The sequence below is a fragment of the Primulina tabacum genome, chromosome 16, assembly GCF_025594145.1.
Source record: "Primulina tabacum isolate GXHZ01 chromosome 16, ASM2559414v2, whole genome shotgun sequence".
Taxonomy (NCBI): domain Eukaryota; kingdom Viridiplantae; phylum Streptophyta; class Magnoliopsida; order Lamiales; family Gesneriaceae; genus Primulina; species Primulina tabacum.
The window spans coordinates 950013-965378 of NC_134565.1; the positions used below are offsets into that span (position 1 = coordinate 950013).

Here is a 15366-nt window from a genome sequence, read left to right on the forward strand (position 1 = left end):
TTGACGCGTTCTTGACTTAGAATTTGTATAATTACGCCAAAATAAATTGATTTCACCTAATCAATTATTGAATGACTTATATTCGAGGTATGCACTTGAAATATGAATTAAAAAATATATATAACTATTGTCACGTGGATTTAATTTGTCCAAAAAAATCAATAGATTTGAAATTTTTAGTTTCAAATTCACATGCAACCCAAAGGGAAAAGTAATATGTAAAGAAAATAAAATAAAATTGGATGGTCTCAAAAGTGAAAAATAAAAAGTTAGAAAGAAGCTAAAGAAAGTGACGGAGCCGGAATCGCCCGTTCTACCGGGATGGTGAGGGTGACAGACTCTCCATTCCCATCGAAGAAGACGATCATGTGGATGAAGCTGCTGACCAACAAATTCTATAACGATTCGAAGCATGCCATCGATATGTTTTCATTCATATTGTAAGAATTAATGAAAATTATACGTTTTTGCAACTTCGTCGGGAGAAGTTTTTCGATTTCGGGTTGAGTTAGATCCAACTTTCAAATTCGAGTTTGAACTCGAACATACTTAATTCGTTGAACGATTTAACAAGTTGTTAAAACCGGTGAGCCCAGTTAATAATAAAAAAATATTATTACTTTGAAACATCCACATGAATTTCTAATATTACCGAGTTCAAAAAAATTTAAGTTAAATTAAAAATATCAAGCTTCGAATCGAGCTTGAACTCGAACATACTTAATTCGAATCGAATTCGAGACTTAAAATGAAATAATAATAAAAATTGCACTTTCAAAGATGAGCAAGCAAGGCAGATAAGAAAACACACAACATACTAAATCCCGGAGTGCACATGATCCAACAAACATAGGAATTTTCTTGGGCGATAAAACGATGGAGAATTAAACGAATAGTAAAACATTTTTAGAACCATTTTTAAATTTTTTTAAAGTCCGTGGATAGCTCAAACAAACGACCAGTTGACGAACAGAAAACAGATGCAATTCGCGGTTTCGTCATCATTCAGAACTTTCCAAGCCACGGCTCTCTCGTAAGACACCGGCCTGCTCATGCTCGACAAACAGATGCCACCTTGAAGCGACGTAAAACCCTGAAATTAATTAGTTCAAAATGTTTTTAAATTATCAGCAGCTACAAAACTGAAGGTGCTGTATTGATGATATTGTTTTGGTTCGAAGGGATCGCAGTGACCTGATTCATTATGTGTGAAAACTCGGTGACGAGGTTTTTCCGCCCATGATCGTCGAAAATCTTATCCAAAGATATGTCTTGAAGTGCAACCAAGGTTGTCTCGAGCATGTCAAGACCAGCCTGGTTTGCAAATGTACAAACGGGCATAGCCTGCACAAGTTTCGCTCGTTTCATGTTATAAGATTCTAAAGAACTAAAATATTGCATGATTCAATTATAGATCAAAATATTCATACGTGGGAGACTTGAACAATTTACACAATTTAATATTTTAATTTCACTTTTGAAGAGCCAGTTAGTTTGAAAAGTTACCTTCATGGAGCAGCACATAATGGCATCCGAGTGATGCCATAGAGCTTTGAGAATGGATTCACTCCCTTCCCCGTTACAATTTAGAAGCTCGACTCCCATATAGCTCCTGCCAAATTATGAACGATGATTATTTAGCTACAGCGATGAATTAAACCACAGGTTTTGGGTTGAACTGTATCATTATATTACAAATTTGACGTACCTATAACTTTGGCAGATCCAGCGAGTAAGTGTATGTGCCTCGGGAGTTCCAAGATGTGATCGAAGACCAGCAGAACCTAGGTGAGATGGAGAGAGAGCTAATGCCACCCTTTGAACCGAAGATATGATGCTGCGAACATATTGTCGAGCCATCGAGGCGACATTGTCTTGCATGTGACTTTCGAATGCAAACTCAAATGCAATTGTCATGACAGATCTTGTAGAGGCATTTGTGACACCAAGGTCGTTCGAGGGCTTGTTGCCCGCCGCTCCAGTTTCAAGAGCAGATGCAAGGTCCAGCGTTCGGTTTGGACTTGAATTTTCCTATGTAACATATGTTGGGAAGAAATCAAGAACCGAAAGCCCCAAAAATAGAGCTTCAGATATTTAAGATGTTAATGAATTAAAGTACAGACATGACAGAAATTAGTCATGAACACTAACCTTGACAGAATCGAGAGGAATGATGCGAAAACCAGAAGGTAAGAGAGGAGCATCATCAGCAAAAGAGGCATCTATAGGGGCGAATATGAGTTCAGCACATGTTCCAACAGTGTTTTCATCCATTCCACAGCACATCTGCCAACCAGCAAGAAATGAAAAGAGGGGCAACAACGCAAAAATGATGCATAGCCACAATTTCAAATGTACTCTCTGGGAATGCTCAAAGCACTACATTTCAAAACGCAACAGGCCTCTTGGGCCCTGATATATGGACTCATTCCCATGATAACGAGATTTCTATTTCTCGGAAAATAGTCGAACTTGATTGACCAAAAAAAATAGTCGAACATAAAGTCCAATGCTCATTCTTTTCAAAAATTGTATAATCATATGAATGCGGGCCAGTTACTTTCTCCTAATCCTTAGAGTAGAGGACGAAATCTACCTGCAAGAGAAACACGTCCCTCGGCAGCATCACATCTTCAGGAGAATGGCCAACACCTTCCAATTTGATTACCTCCAGTAGCTATTAAGAAGAAGAAAATGTAGAAAAAATTGTGTTGGAAATTGACTTAGGGTTAATACCAAGTTATATCACCACATACTATATTATAGAAGCATTGAATTTAATTGACCAAAAGAAAGATAAGGTGTCTATATGGGTGAACAAATTAATTCACGTAACTTGCCTCTTCGTGCTCAATAGTCTGAGCCAAAGGAAGGATAATTTGACCCCCAAAGTTACCAACTCGGGGCCCTAACAAAGTACAGGGACCCATTTTGACGGCAGCAGCTGAGTAAGCGTCAATGCTGTTGTCAGCCCACTCTGATCTATGCTCACGCAGAAACCTGAGTAGTATTGCAGGAGGCACGTTCTGCACCAAGAAAGATAGGACTTAATGACAGAATTTTACAAAAAAATGCATCATAATCACATTTTCAAGGTTTGAGGTATGCTCTTTTTTATTATTACTTCTCCTTAAAAAATTAAAAGAATGCCCAAAAAGACAAACAAGGAAACGCAAACCGACCTGCAGAAGCATGGATGCTTTGGCGCATAAAACAGCATTGCAAATGGAAGTATATCCGTTGTTGAATGAGATATTTAACCCCATCACCTTGTCTGGATTGGAGTTTACGAGAATAGTAACATCATCCATGCCATTGTTTCCAATCAACGACCACCCTTCATCGCTGAATCCATTAAGAGCCTCGTTGAAACCCCTGAGAACGGCCAAAAATGTTTCTAAAACTTGACAAAATAATATATAAAACAAAAGAAGACACCAAAAGGAGTGTCTCATGTTCACACCGGCTCAACCGAAGGCCAAGGGCACGTAGTGCTGCTGGACGCCTTCCCATGTTGGTGCTATTAGGCTGTGAAACATCCTGAGCTATCTGCCTAAGATGGCGAAGAGCCTGCATTTGGGGAAAAATAATGTTAAACGAAAGGAAACAACACATAAAGCATCAACATTTGCCCTGGTGTTATTCAAGTGCCATCCGGAATTAAGGAAAAAAGAATGAGATCGTTACAGCCATTGTCGTCTTCTGAGCAAGCACTGTTGATGATTCATAGAGTGGCCGCAACACTTCTGGAACACTCCATGCCTAGAAAACAAAACGTTAATCGATACCGATAGATTCGAATTGCAAACAACTGTATTGTTAGAAGGTCAATTCCTCTAAAATCAAACCATACCGATTGCAATTGTTAGTAAAGGATAATCGTCTTGCAGAAAAATCTCAACAAAATGGAATGTTTCTGTCCATTATCAACGCACAAACACAATTTGACATGGCATAGCTATTAGTCAAAGTACCTCTAAATTCATGTGGTCGACAATGTGGATAATTGAACCTCCTCCATCATACGGTCTAACAAGATAGCCACTGGGAAACATTTCCGCTCTCACAAAGTTCTGCACTGGTGGCATGGTTGGACCATTTTGAGTATTGCTAAGTGATCTTTCACTGACCTGAGCATTGCGAAACAAAACAAGTCCAATCATCATCAGGCTGGTATAAAATAAATTCAAAGATTTAACGAGCTTGACTGAAAAATATACAATGCATCCACTTACCACTAGACTACCATCGTCCATGACTGAAGTATAGCGTAACAAACAAAAGTCACGACCTGGGGCCAAAGTTGTCGGCGCATATAGCTACAGTTTCCAATTTCAAAAGCCCGTTAAAGCATATAAATAAGGAAAAACATATGCAAGCCACTATGACAACATTTATAAACCTGCATGTACAAGAGTTCTACAGTTCCACCGTTTGCAGTAGGCAGCACATTGAGAACGTCCACAGCCCTGCAATAGCGAAACCACATGGGCCGATCCTTCAGGATTTCCACGACCTGTATCAAACAACCATAAGCAATTTTTCCTTACAATATAACTGAAGAATCATTAGGTGGAAACACGCAGAGAGAACAAGAGTGGAGGAAACTTACCCTGGTGGGCTCGAGACCAACCAGGCCGCAGGCTCTTGCTGCAACGCCAGTGCAACCATGAGAAATAGCAACGATTCCAATGGAATCCGGACCAGGCTACTCCATATAAACCAAAATTTAATAGGCTAAACAGGTAATATCCAACGGAAATTGCCATGGAACACACAAAAAGAGCACGTGTCTTGACATACTGTACCTTCATTCCAGGCATTTGGACCCACTCTACAGCAGTTCCAGTGGCCTTTGAAAGAAACTCCGTTAAAGTCTCTTCTGCAATGGACAAAAGCCTAAAAAAATGCAAAAAGAAAATGAATTTAATAGAGCCATTCATAAACACACAACACAATGTAGATGAATGATAGAGCATGATAACAAACACAATCTATTCCTGTCCTTCAAGAAAATAAATAGTTAATTCAGGAGTGTTAATGTATTTGAGAGGCCATATGGAAGAATTACGCATGACTTTTTAACTTTGTAACAAACGTAACCTAACACTACTCACCCTGCAGGACTTGCATCCCTTGGAGGATGCTGAGGTGTCAAGTGGTGGTGTTGACCACTCGTCACCACTGATTCACAGCTTGTGTCTTTCGTAGCAAGTGCATTCTACAATGGAAATTAATAAAACAAAAAAGGAAAACCCTTCAATTTCCTCCAGAAACCACTTCGAGTTATCCAAAATTACACCAATGAAGCTGTAAATCATGAAAAGAGCTAAGACTGATAAAGGGATGTTTCATAATTCTCACACTTGGTGTATGCTGGCGAAAGTAACTGTTCTCGTATACCAATTGAGACACTTGTTTCTGCAGCCTATCGTTCTCCTCCATTAAGAGCTTATTCATGGCTGAAAGCTTCCTATTCACAGACTGGAGCCTTGAAGCCTCTTTCCTTTGCTTTTCTCTACATCTATGTTTCCAAGCAAAGAACCAACAAATATAATTTCAGGCCCTCAATTTATTAAAAAAATATTTAAACATTCCATAAATCACAAACCAAGAATTGACCAGAAAAAGGAACACTAGAAATTCACCACTCTGTCCTTAACTTTATAAAGGATTCAAACATTTATTGATATTTCAGTAAGATAATAAATAAGATTAAAACTTCACACCCTAAACATAAAATTCGATAGATCTTAATCTATTGAAATAATCATAACCTGTTAAAAAAGCTGACTAAAGCAAAAACTAGCGCTCAACTTGACTAACAATTCTGTCAAAATAGAATGACAGTACCTCCTATTCTGAAACCACACTTTGATCTGCTTAGGCTCGATGTTGGATAAAATAGGGCACTCACGAATCAGCTGCTGTCGGCGCATTGAGCTCGGCTTCGGACAGTCGTGATAGAGCCTTTCAAGGGCTTCAACCTGTTCAGGTGTATAGCGCACATACTTACCATTATCCATAACTCCTTCCCCCCCGCTGGCTGTCGCCGCCCTGTTACTATCCTTGCAAGACATATCCATATTTCACAATTTCAATCTCCTAACAACCCAAGAGAACCTTCCCTCTAAATATATAAACCAAGAAACTCTCACTCAAACTGCCCTTTTCTTCGCTTCAAAATAGCTCAAAATCTTGTGGGCTACTGGAAAAACCAATCTTTTCAACATATAAGACAGAAATTTTCAACCTTCGAGCATAATCCCAATTCTTTTTTTTGGACAATAAATACTATACTACTATCATAAAGTAGCGGCCAAGTTGAGAATGTTTCTGATTCAGAGGCAGATTGCAACTATATACTAATATAAACGAACACGGAAAGCAAGAATCTTGATGTGTAACGGACGAACAGATTCCTGAACTGCAGCGGCACAACTTCACAGCACCAAACACAAGAACACAAAATCCCAGGAATCAACAAAGCGCCAGAAAACAAACCAAAAACACTTTTATAAGCATCATTTCTTCAATACACCAAGCATGCCTCAAATCCCACAATTTTTTCTTCATAATACAGATCAAGAACCAGTAAAAAGGAGCCAAATACTCCACCCAAAAAGAGCAAGTTAATCCAAAGACCGGATATTTAGGCTTTAAAGCATAAACCCAAAACAAGCAAAATAAGCAAACCAAACATAACACCTCATCTGCTTCCAAGATTCCTTTTCTGCTTCACTGAAATTCAAATTTATCTTCAGTTAACGCAAATCCCACATGAATGTACGAGTATCTACAGCCACATAATTACATATCGCGTGATAATACACAAACATTAGCGAAATGGATCTGGAAATGAATGAAAAACAAAAAAGTAGTTGTTGGTAAAGAAAATGGAAAGGGAAAGGGAAAGGGAACATAGGAGACCGCTTAGTGGAGCACTCTGTTTCCGGATTGGCTTATTTTTTGCCACTTTATTTCTATTTTTTTTCTAATGTCCACGTACAGGTCTACAGGAACAGAACTACATGGGCTCATTTACAATTTTATTTTATCAACCATGGATTTTTTCCTTGGTATTTAATTTTAATTAAATAAGTAAATTTATAAAGATATTTCCATTATAATAGAATTTGAGCTCCAAACTTTGCATGGTTCATCAAAATCTCAAATTTTAGTGATAATATTTATTTCTTCCAACTAAAAAAAATGACTTGGATCAAACATAAATTAAATTCATTTGTACGACAAAAAATATAAAAAAAAAATAGCAAGAAACCTGCGAGTCCTGTCAGGACTACATATCTTGTCCTTAACAACTGGTCAGCAGTAGGAATGATTATTATCCGGGTACATTGCCATTTTACCTAGTAGATACTATATACCATGCTTCTATTTTTAAAACACACGTGAAATAATTTTATTGATCAATTTTATAAAACTATATATTTTATTTAAATTATTATTTTTTTATTAAAAATATTAATTATTATTATAAATATAAACATGATTGATCTGTTTCATAAATAAATATCTATAATAACATACTTACCGAAAAAAAGTTCATCTTTCGACTCACGAATCTATATATTTAAAAATTATATATAAAATGGAGGGAAAATGTTAATTTTAAGAATATATATAATAATAAAAAAAAAGAGAAGAAATGAGTGGGGTGGCAGAGGACAGCATGATTAGGGTTTTGCATGCGCCTCTTCTTGTTTCACACTATTTTATTTATTATTATACTTCCAACTCGGGCAAGTCTTTTTAGGTTATGGCTGGTTCTCTACTCTAGGCATGCAACATCAGTCATTTTATATTTATTATTGTTTTAACACATTAATTATATTTATATTATAGGTGAGCAAATCACAAAAAAAATTTTAATATTTAATTAGTAATATTTCGTTTCTGCGTTGAAAGCTTCGCAAATCAGGTGATTTTAGTGTTTAAAATCTTTGTTTCACAGTTTAATTTGCAGAATCTATTATCGAATTTAAGTTTTCTAATGTAAAAATCTCGGAGTTACTTTGCCCTATTTCGCATAAATCTGAGGAGGCTTCACTGTGTCGTTAACTGACTTTTCTTCCCGTTTATTTTTTCTTGCTAAAATCTGTTCTTTCCTACTTAGTTGACAAAGTTTAACTCAATCTTATTTTGTTTTGTGTTTGTGTTATATGTGTGTGACGTAATCGTTGTATCTCTCCTTTGTTATATTAATTTTCTGCCGACCTTTATGCGATTTCATCAATAATATTTAAATACACTGGAAAACCAAAACCGAATGATAATTTCTCATCTGATTACTTAAGACATGGTGGTAGATGTGCGTGTAATAATCCATATTCAAACAGCGAGGATTTTGTTAATAGTAAATAAAGAATTGCATTTCATATTGACTTAAAATTTATTTTGTGTTATATTAGTATTTATTCTGAAATATAAAGACATAGAAGAAAATTTTTTTGTCCAACTTCCAGTACTGTGTATATGAAATTGTGTTGGGTATTTGTAATTGCATTTTTAAACAAATTTAAAATTGTAATATCTTTTGAAGTATCTGCAATAGATGACCATTATGCGTAGACGCATTCTGCTTTTGGTGATGCTTCATCAAATCATGTGTCGATCCTTCTTGATTATATTACTCTTGAGACGACAACGAATGAAGTTACGTTCGAAACGAAGGTGCCATTCGCGTACAACAACAGTAACCTACAGCATTACACAAAGAATAAATGTCCAATTGAACCATTTGCACCGTATTATTGAAATATGAGATGTTCAATGTGTGGTGAACTTGCGAATGAATAGGAATGGATTTGCACGATTGTGTTACTTGCTAACTAATGTTGGAGGACTAGTCGACTCTACATATGTTCGTATTGAAGAGAAGGTCACAATGTTTCTGTCTATATTGGCTCATCACAAGAAAACTCGACTTGTTGGTCATGACTACATACGTAGTGGCCATACAATCAGCACCCATTTCCATCAAGTGCTCCGTTCAATTATCATGTTACATCCTATACTACTGGTGAAACCATCGCCTGTCGATGATGCTTGCACCAACTAATCTTGGAAATGGTTCAAGGTAAGCTCAAGCTCTGGTTAATTACTTGTACAAAATAAACATTTGAAGTTATCATGTATGAACATGCTGATAGTTACATCGATAGGAACGTATTATTCATAAATTGTACAGGGATGTCTTGGTGCTTTGTCGGAACATATATAAGTGTACATGTACCTACCATGGACAAGGCACGATATAGAACAAGAAAATGTACTATTGCAGTCAACGTTCTTGGAGTTTGCGACCGGGACATGAAGTTCATCTATGCACTGACGGGGTGGGAGGAATCTGTAGCGGATGCTAGAGTTCTTAAAGATGCATTGACTCGTGACGATACAATGAAAATTCCAAGAGGTTTTGTTACTATGATTTTTTCTTATTAACTGTCACATTTTATTTTTTGTATTTCTTAATATTGGTTGCAAACCTTTTTAGTTATTTTTTCATAAATTTATTGCTTACATAATGTTAACGAGATAATAAAATCTTTATTATTTCCAGGTTGTTATTACCTATGTGACAATAAATATGTCAATGTCGAGGGATGCTTGACTCCGTACAGGCGAGTACGAAATCATAGGGATGCTTGGGGAAACAGTGCAAATGGACCACATAATTATAAGGAGTTATTCAATTGGAGACACGCGCAAGCCCGAAACATAATCGAAAGAACCTTTGGTTTGTTGAAGAAAAGATGGGCCATACTTTGAAGTCCTTCGTTCTATCCATTGAAGACACAAAACAGAATAATAATGGCATGTATGTTGTTGCATAACTTCATCAGGTCTGAAATGTCAGATGATCCAATTGAGGACTTGAATGATGACGTAAGTAAGTTCGGCCAATGACACACAAGATGATTTCATCAACAGCTTCGAATCATCGTCTGAGTGGGATACGTGGAGGGAGAACCTCGCAATGTCGATGTGGAACAATTTTAACTAAAACATTCGGATTCGTGTAGTTATGTTGTTGAACCTTTTCAGGAGCTGTATTTGTGGCATTTTATGATCATTACTTTGAAATGTTGATAACATGATTGCATTTTTATTATGTTATTTTGGTTTCATTGATTTCTGGTCCTGTGTTAAATTTTTTTTTCGTAATAAAAATCTGAGACTGTAAGTTATTGATGTTTTTCTTACATGCTTAACTAGTGGTCTGTGTTATTTGCAGGAGTAGGACAACGGAAGTGTCAACATCCTAATTATGGAAAGTGGAGGAACTTCTGAGAGTTGTGTTGGCAAAGCCAAGAAAGCTGAGAAGACACGACGTACTTGGAGTGAACATGAGGAAGAATGGTTGATACAAGCATTGAAAGAGGCTTCCACAGAAGGTTGGAAGAGCGTCAATGGATTTAGGCCAGGCTATTTATCTTTTCTTGAAAACCATATGAAAGTTGCATTCCCTAACACAAACTTACGTGGCAACCCACATATTAACTCCAAAGTGCATGTGTGGAAGAAATTGTATGGCTGCTCTTTGGTGAAAATTTTAAGTAAAAGTGGTGTCGGATGGAACGACACAGAGAAGACCATTGAAGCATCAAACGAAATATGGGAAGCACTAATTAAGGTAATTTTTTGTTCCAAAATGTTGTCCACTTATATTCTTGACAAAAATTTTGCAGCTCATTGTCTTGTTTATAAAATTCTTAGGCAGACAACAATGCACGATCAATGAGACACAAAAGGTTGATGTATTACCATGAATGGTGCGAAATATTTGGTAATGATCGGGCTATCGGAGACAAAGCGGAACATTTTACTGCAGCAGTTCAAGAGGTCCTTACAATGACACCTGAAATACCAAACAATATAGGTATGAGCCTCGAGGAAATGTTCTCTGTTGACGAGGGAGGTGCTGAGTCAATGTCTATCTCTGTAACACCATCGTCGCGACCAACGTCAAATGCAAAGTCGAAGGGTAAGAAACGGAAGCAGGTGGATGCTGATGATGATGCGATAGTGGAAGCCATTAATAATTTCGCCATCATCATGAAAGATACAATGACGGACCTGATCAAACAATTGACAAAATAAAAAGATGCGGAGGACGAGAAGATGCGCATTGCACAAGACAATGTGTTAAAGGTCATGGAGACAATTCTCGAGTTGAGCGAAGACGAGAAAGTATTGTTATTGAGATATTGGTGGACAACCCTGCCAAGTTATCACTTTTCTTGCGTTTGGGTGATGCCAAAAGATTGAGCTTACCGAGACGGTTGCTAAACTAACGTTGACTCTATGCCTGTAGTTGCTCAACTTTTGTTTTGATGTAATATTCAGCTTCACATCCAATCTTTTGGGTTATGAACTTGGGTGCGTTTCAAACTTTCTATGAATTTTGTTGTCTCATTTGTGGATGTGAATTAAGTTGTGATGAAGTCGTCCTGGTTACTTTAATATAGCATCGTTTAAATACATTAAAGCATTATGTAAATACGCGAATTCAAAATCTTATGAAACAATTATACCTCATTTTGTTATCTTTTGTGTAATTACAAGCTACACATTATAATGAAGTTGTTCCTGAAAATAGAGTAAACATGCACGCTTACATCGAACATTTTTGTTGGGCTGGAAATGTGGTAAATACACATAATTCACTGAACAGGAAAAGGTGAAGATCACAAGTTCATTACAAAACAAGTATGCTTAAGCATAAAGCGTACTAATACTGATTCGTACAAATCCCATTACGCCACAGCCTAAAAGAAAACTAGTCTTGCAAACCTAACCATGCAGTATGTATATACAACTATAATACAATCAAAAACAAACAAAAGGGTGGTTGCAAGACCGCATGACATACGGAATAAAGTAACAATTTTAGCCACCTGATTCGTCCGATGTCTCGAGATTGACAACAGGTACACAGTTATCAGTTGCAACACGATTCTTTTTCGACCTACTATCTGCAATACACCCACATCTGTTGGTTGTTAAAATCTTCATTAGTTCTTTGTAGTACATGTCGACGACAGGGTCAAAACTCGTTGTTCGGCCAGCTGTTTTCTTCAACGACAGAGTAGGAGACGTACAAACAATATTTTTGTTCTTTGAGGCTTCTGGAGGTTGATCAGCACCTTCGATTTCGTCATCTGATAACATGGATACCACTGGAATTTTGTATTTGCTAGTAACAGAACCTTCAGAGTAGGTAGGGAAAGTGACGGACATTTTTTTTCCTACAAATGTAAAAGATGTGTTATTTTCAGATACAACAATTCATGCTTCTCAAAGCCCCTTAAATACACACCAACAAGCATTTATTACACAGAAATCTACCAAAATTAATGTCATATCCTCTAAGATATAAAATTAAATTGATTTGATATTTTAGGCAATATAGGTCAAACACTACACATAGACATTAATTTTAATTCAGTTACTATGACAATTACAAGGTAATTGAGACGTAAAGAGACAGAAAGTCATTAATTATTATTCAGACGTGAATTGAAAGCATATCTCATCAATCTGCCTACATGTATGTAAAGAAACATGACAAGTGTGAAGACAACATTTTTAGCTCACTGACCTTCGGATGCAGCAAGATGGAAATTTCAGATTACTTGATTTCTTACAAGAAATGAATGGCATTGAAGAACCACAACTCATCAACACTCCTGCACCTTAATCCCTAGAAATTAATTGTCCTCTGCATTATGGGAAATCCTCTACAAACAGTTGTTGACATAAGTTCTTCTTGAATTAAAAAAAATGGTAAAAATCTGAAAATGAGAGAATGTGTTTCTTACTGTCACCTTACCAATGCGTCAATGCATCCTATTGATGGGGTTAATACTCAAGTTGCATTGATCGATGAAGGAAAGAAGCCAAATGTAATGATGAAAGTGGATTCTAAATTATATTCAACATCAGAATCTAAACTATAATTAAGTAGTATTACCACTATTTTAATGAAAGCAACAAAAAGATTACACAAGCAAATACTTTTATATTCCATAACAAAATAGTGACAACAAGAACTCAATCACACATACGATATCTAACATCAACGTGTTATACATTTCGCAACAGATATTACATAGCAGAAACCTAGTCACAGCAAAATATTTATTCAGAAATTATAATAAGAACCATGAAAAACATCAGTAAACACATTAATAGGCAAAAGCATCCAAAACAACAACAAAGTTGCTCCACAGATAAAGGTGTGTGCTCCGCAGCATTAGTGGGTCTCCCGGATGTGGTAGATGACATAACCGAATCCGCTGTAACGTGTTGTTTCGTGACAATTGTATCGGTATTCTTCAGAGTACAAGTTTGTGAACTAGAAGCTGCATTGCATGCTTGTGTGCGCCGACGAAATGTTAAAGGAGACGTGGGATTTTGTGACGTATTTGAACCCATTTCATTTTTCGATGATGGTTCATTGTTGACAGAAATCTTTTCCACATTATACCCATCGTACCAAAAGAATCGGTTCCGATGTTTCAAACCGACGGGACAGATAAAGTAATATTGGCCCGGTCGGGTTGAGTATTGACCAGCTTCACGTAATACCATAGACCCATTGCCGCACTCGCATTGTGGTGGTGTCTTCACATCCATGAAAGCTATGGAAAAGATTAGTTGAATGAATTTTAAAAATTAGTTACGTAGCTACAGACATGTCCTCGAAATGAAGTTTTACCCAACTATTCATTCGTAAACTACAACAATTTATTTATTACAAAGAACTAGTATAATATTTCTCAAATTCGTCACAGAATATGAAAATTAAATCCTACACGAATGAGAAATAGACAAATCATAGTTGAATAACATTTAAAAACTACACCCATATAACTTGCAATCCATTTCGGTTGTTGTAAACTTACAAAAAAGTTTTTTTTCCAGATATTTACAATAAACAATTCGGAAATGAGACAAAATTTGTAAAAAAACAAAAACACTAACATTGTTCCAGAAATACTCACATTAACGGCTAGTGACAAGGTTGGAGATCCAATTTCCTTCCGCACAATATTTTATCTGTCAAAATTTCTGGCTAAGTCGACGTAAAGAGAACGAGAACAATCGAAAATTCAGTCCTTCGGATGTATGATTCACCTGGAACACATCACGATCCACAGATTGTCGGGAAGATTTCATACATCTATCTGGACGTGTTCACGTTGATGTAGGCTAGGGTTTTCGTCGAAGATATTGGGTGAAGGATAGTTGTCGAAGGAAATTTGAGGATAGGAGATAAAAGTTGGTCTGAATTTAATAATTAAACAAATATGTGAAAGGGTAGTTTTGCTACTACAATGTTAATTTATTAGTTAATCACACACTTGAAAATCAAACCAAACGCAACACCTATTTGAGCGCTACATACAATCTGAAGTAATCACATTTTTAATCATTTATGTGATAATCATTTAGTAATCCTATAATTTGAACCAAACACATCCTTAGTATCTGAGAGGTGTAACAATGTGTAAATTGGCTTCGATAGAGATAAAATATCTTGCATTTAGAACTGGTGAAATAATGTGAGCTCGTATAAAAAGAGTGAATATTTTTTCTCTATATGTATCGTACACATGGATCGAGTTAGTCTCTCCATCCACTAATTAAAACCACCAAAATTATACGAGACTGTCATCTTTCAATGACAAATCGCATCATGAAATGATATGACATAATGTATCAAACTTTATATATATATATATATAGTTTTGATATGTTACACACCTACCGTGCACACCTATGTGAGCACCGATGAGGTGTCACTCACCCATTGGATGCGTAATTTTTCTATATTTCATCACATCCAATAGGTGAGTGACACCTCATCGGTGCTCACATAGGTGTGCACAGTAGGTGTGCAGCATATCAATTTCGTATATATATATATATATATATATATATATATATATATATACATATTTGAGTTCTGATTTAGTCATGTAGAAAAAAAGTTAGGCAAGATCCAAGGAAATTAGGAGCCCAAGTCGACCCATTACCGAGCCTAACTTTTTTTCATTTATTTGTCATTAATTGGTTTTAATGTTCCTGTTCTATTTATGGGTGAGTTGTTAATTAATTCGACATTCAAAAATTGAATTTTATTAATTATGATTCAATAAGTCATGTTAACTATACTATTTATCTTTTTCTATCTTAGTAATATTGAGATAGCAATCATAACGGCCTTTGGTATAACCCAATCTAATTTAAATAGTATGTTTGAAAAAAATGGTATATTTATATTATAAATTTTTGTCATTTAATGTTTATTTTGTAAATTTTTTATTTCTTCTAAAT

The 15366-nt window shown here is 36.1% G+C and overlaps 2 protein-coding genes across 2 annotated transcripts; one reads left to right on the plus strand and one right to left on the minus strand.

Moving 5' to 3' along the window:
- Positions 1 to 798: 798 nt before the first annotated feature.
- LOC142528697 (homeobox-leucine zipper protein ATHB-15-like) lies at positions 799 to 6972 on the minus strand. The gene is made up of 18 exons (XM_075633797.1): positions 5854 to 6972; positions 5365 to 5524; positions 5118 to 5221; positions 4809 to 4899; positions 4613 to 4708; positions 4403 to 4516; positions 4236 to 4319; positions 3975 to 4130; positions 3688 to 3762; positions 3464 to 3570; positions 3183 to 3375; positions 2841 to 3026; positions 2597 to 2677; positions 2152 to 2286; positions 1709 to 2031; positions 1507 to 1612; positions 1195 to 1344; positions 799 to 1093 (listed from the first exon to the last, which is right to left on the minus strand). Exons 1-18 carry the CDS (start codon positions 6084 to 6086, stop codon positions 947 to 949), a joined length of 2541 nt encoding a protein of 846 aa, XP_075489912.1. The 5' UTR covers positions 6087 to 6972; the 3' UTR covers positions 799 to 946.
- A 3246-nt stretch (positions 6973 to 10218) lies between these two features.
- LOC142529753 (uncharacterized) lies at positions 10219 to 11349 on the plus strand. Its single transcript, XM_075635376.1, has 2 exons — positions 10219 to 10657; positions 10741 to 11349. Exons 1-2 carry the CDS (start codon positions 10292 to 10294, stop codon positions 11122 to 11124), a joined length of 750 nt encoding a protein of 249 aa, XP_075491491.1. The 5' UTR covers positions 10219 to 10291; the 3' UTR covers positions 11125 to 11349.
- Positions 11350 to 15366: the final 4017 nt, after the last annotated feature.

What these genes read in the sequence shown, in the direction of transcription:
- LOC142528697 (XM_075633797.1), bottom strand. Translation starts at nt 6,086, where the DNA reads ATGGATATGTCTTGCAAGGATAGTAACAGGGCGGCGACAGCCAGCGGG. An exon ending in TAGAACTCTTGTACATGCAG is followed by an intron (nt 4,320 to 4,402) that starts GTTTATAAATGT and finishes TGGAAACTGTAG; the next exon opens with CTATATGCGCCGACAACTTT. An exon ending in CTCAGAAGACGACAATGGCT is followed by an intron (nt 3,571 to 3,687) that starts GTAACGATCTCA and finishes CCCCAAATGCAG; the next exon opens with GCTCTTCGCCATCTTAGGCA.
- LOC142529753 (XM_075635376.1), top strand. Translation starts at nt 10,292, where the DNA reads ATGGAAAGTGGAGGAACTTCTGAGAGTTGTGTTGGCAAAGCCAAGAAA. An exon ending in TATGGGAAGCACTAATTAAG is followed by an intron (nt 10,658 to 10,740) that starts GTAATTTTTTGT and finishes TAAAATTCTTAG; the next exon opens with GCAGACAACAATGCACGATC.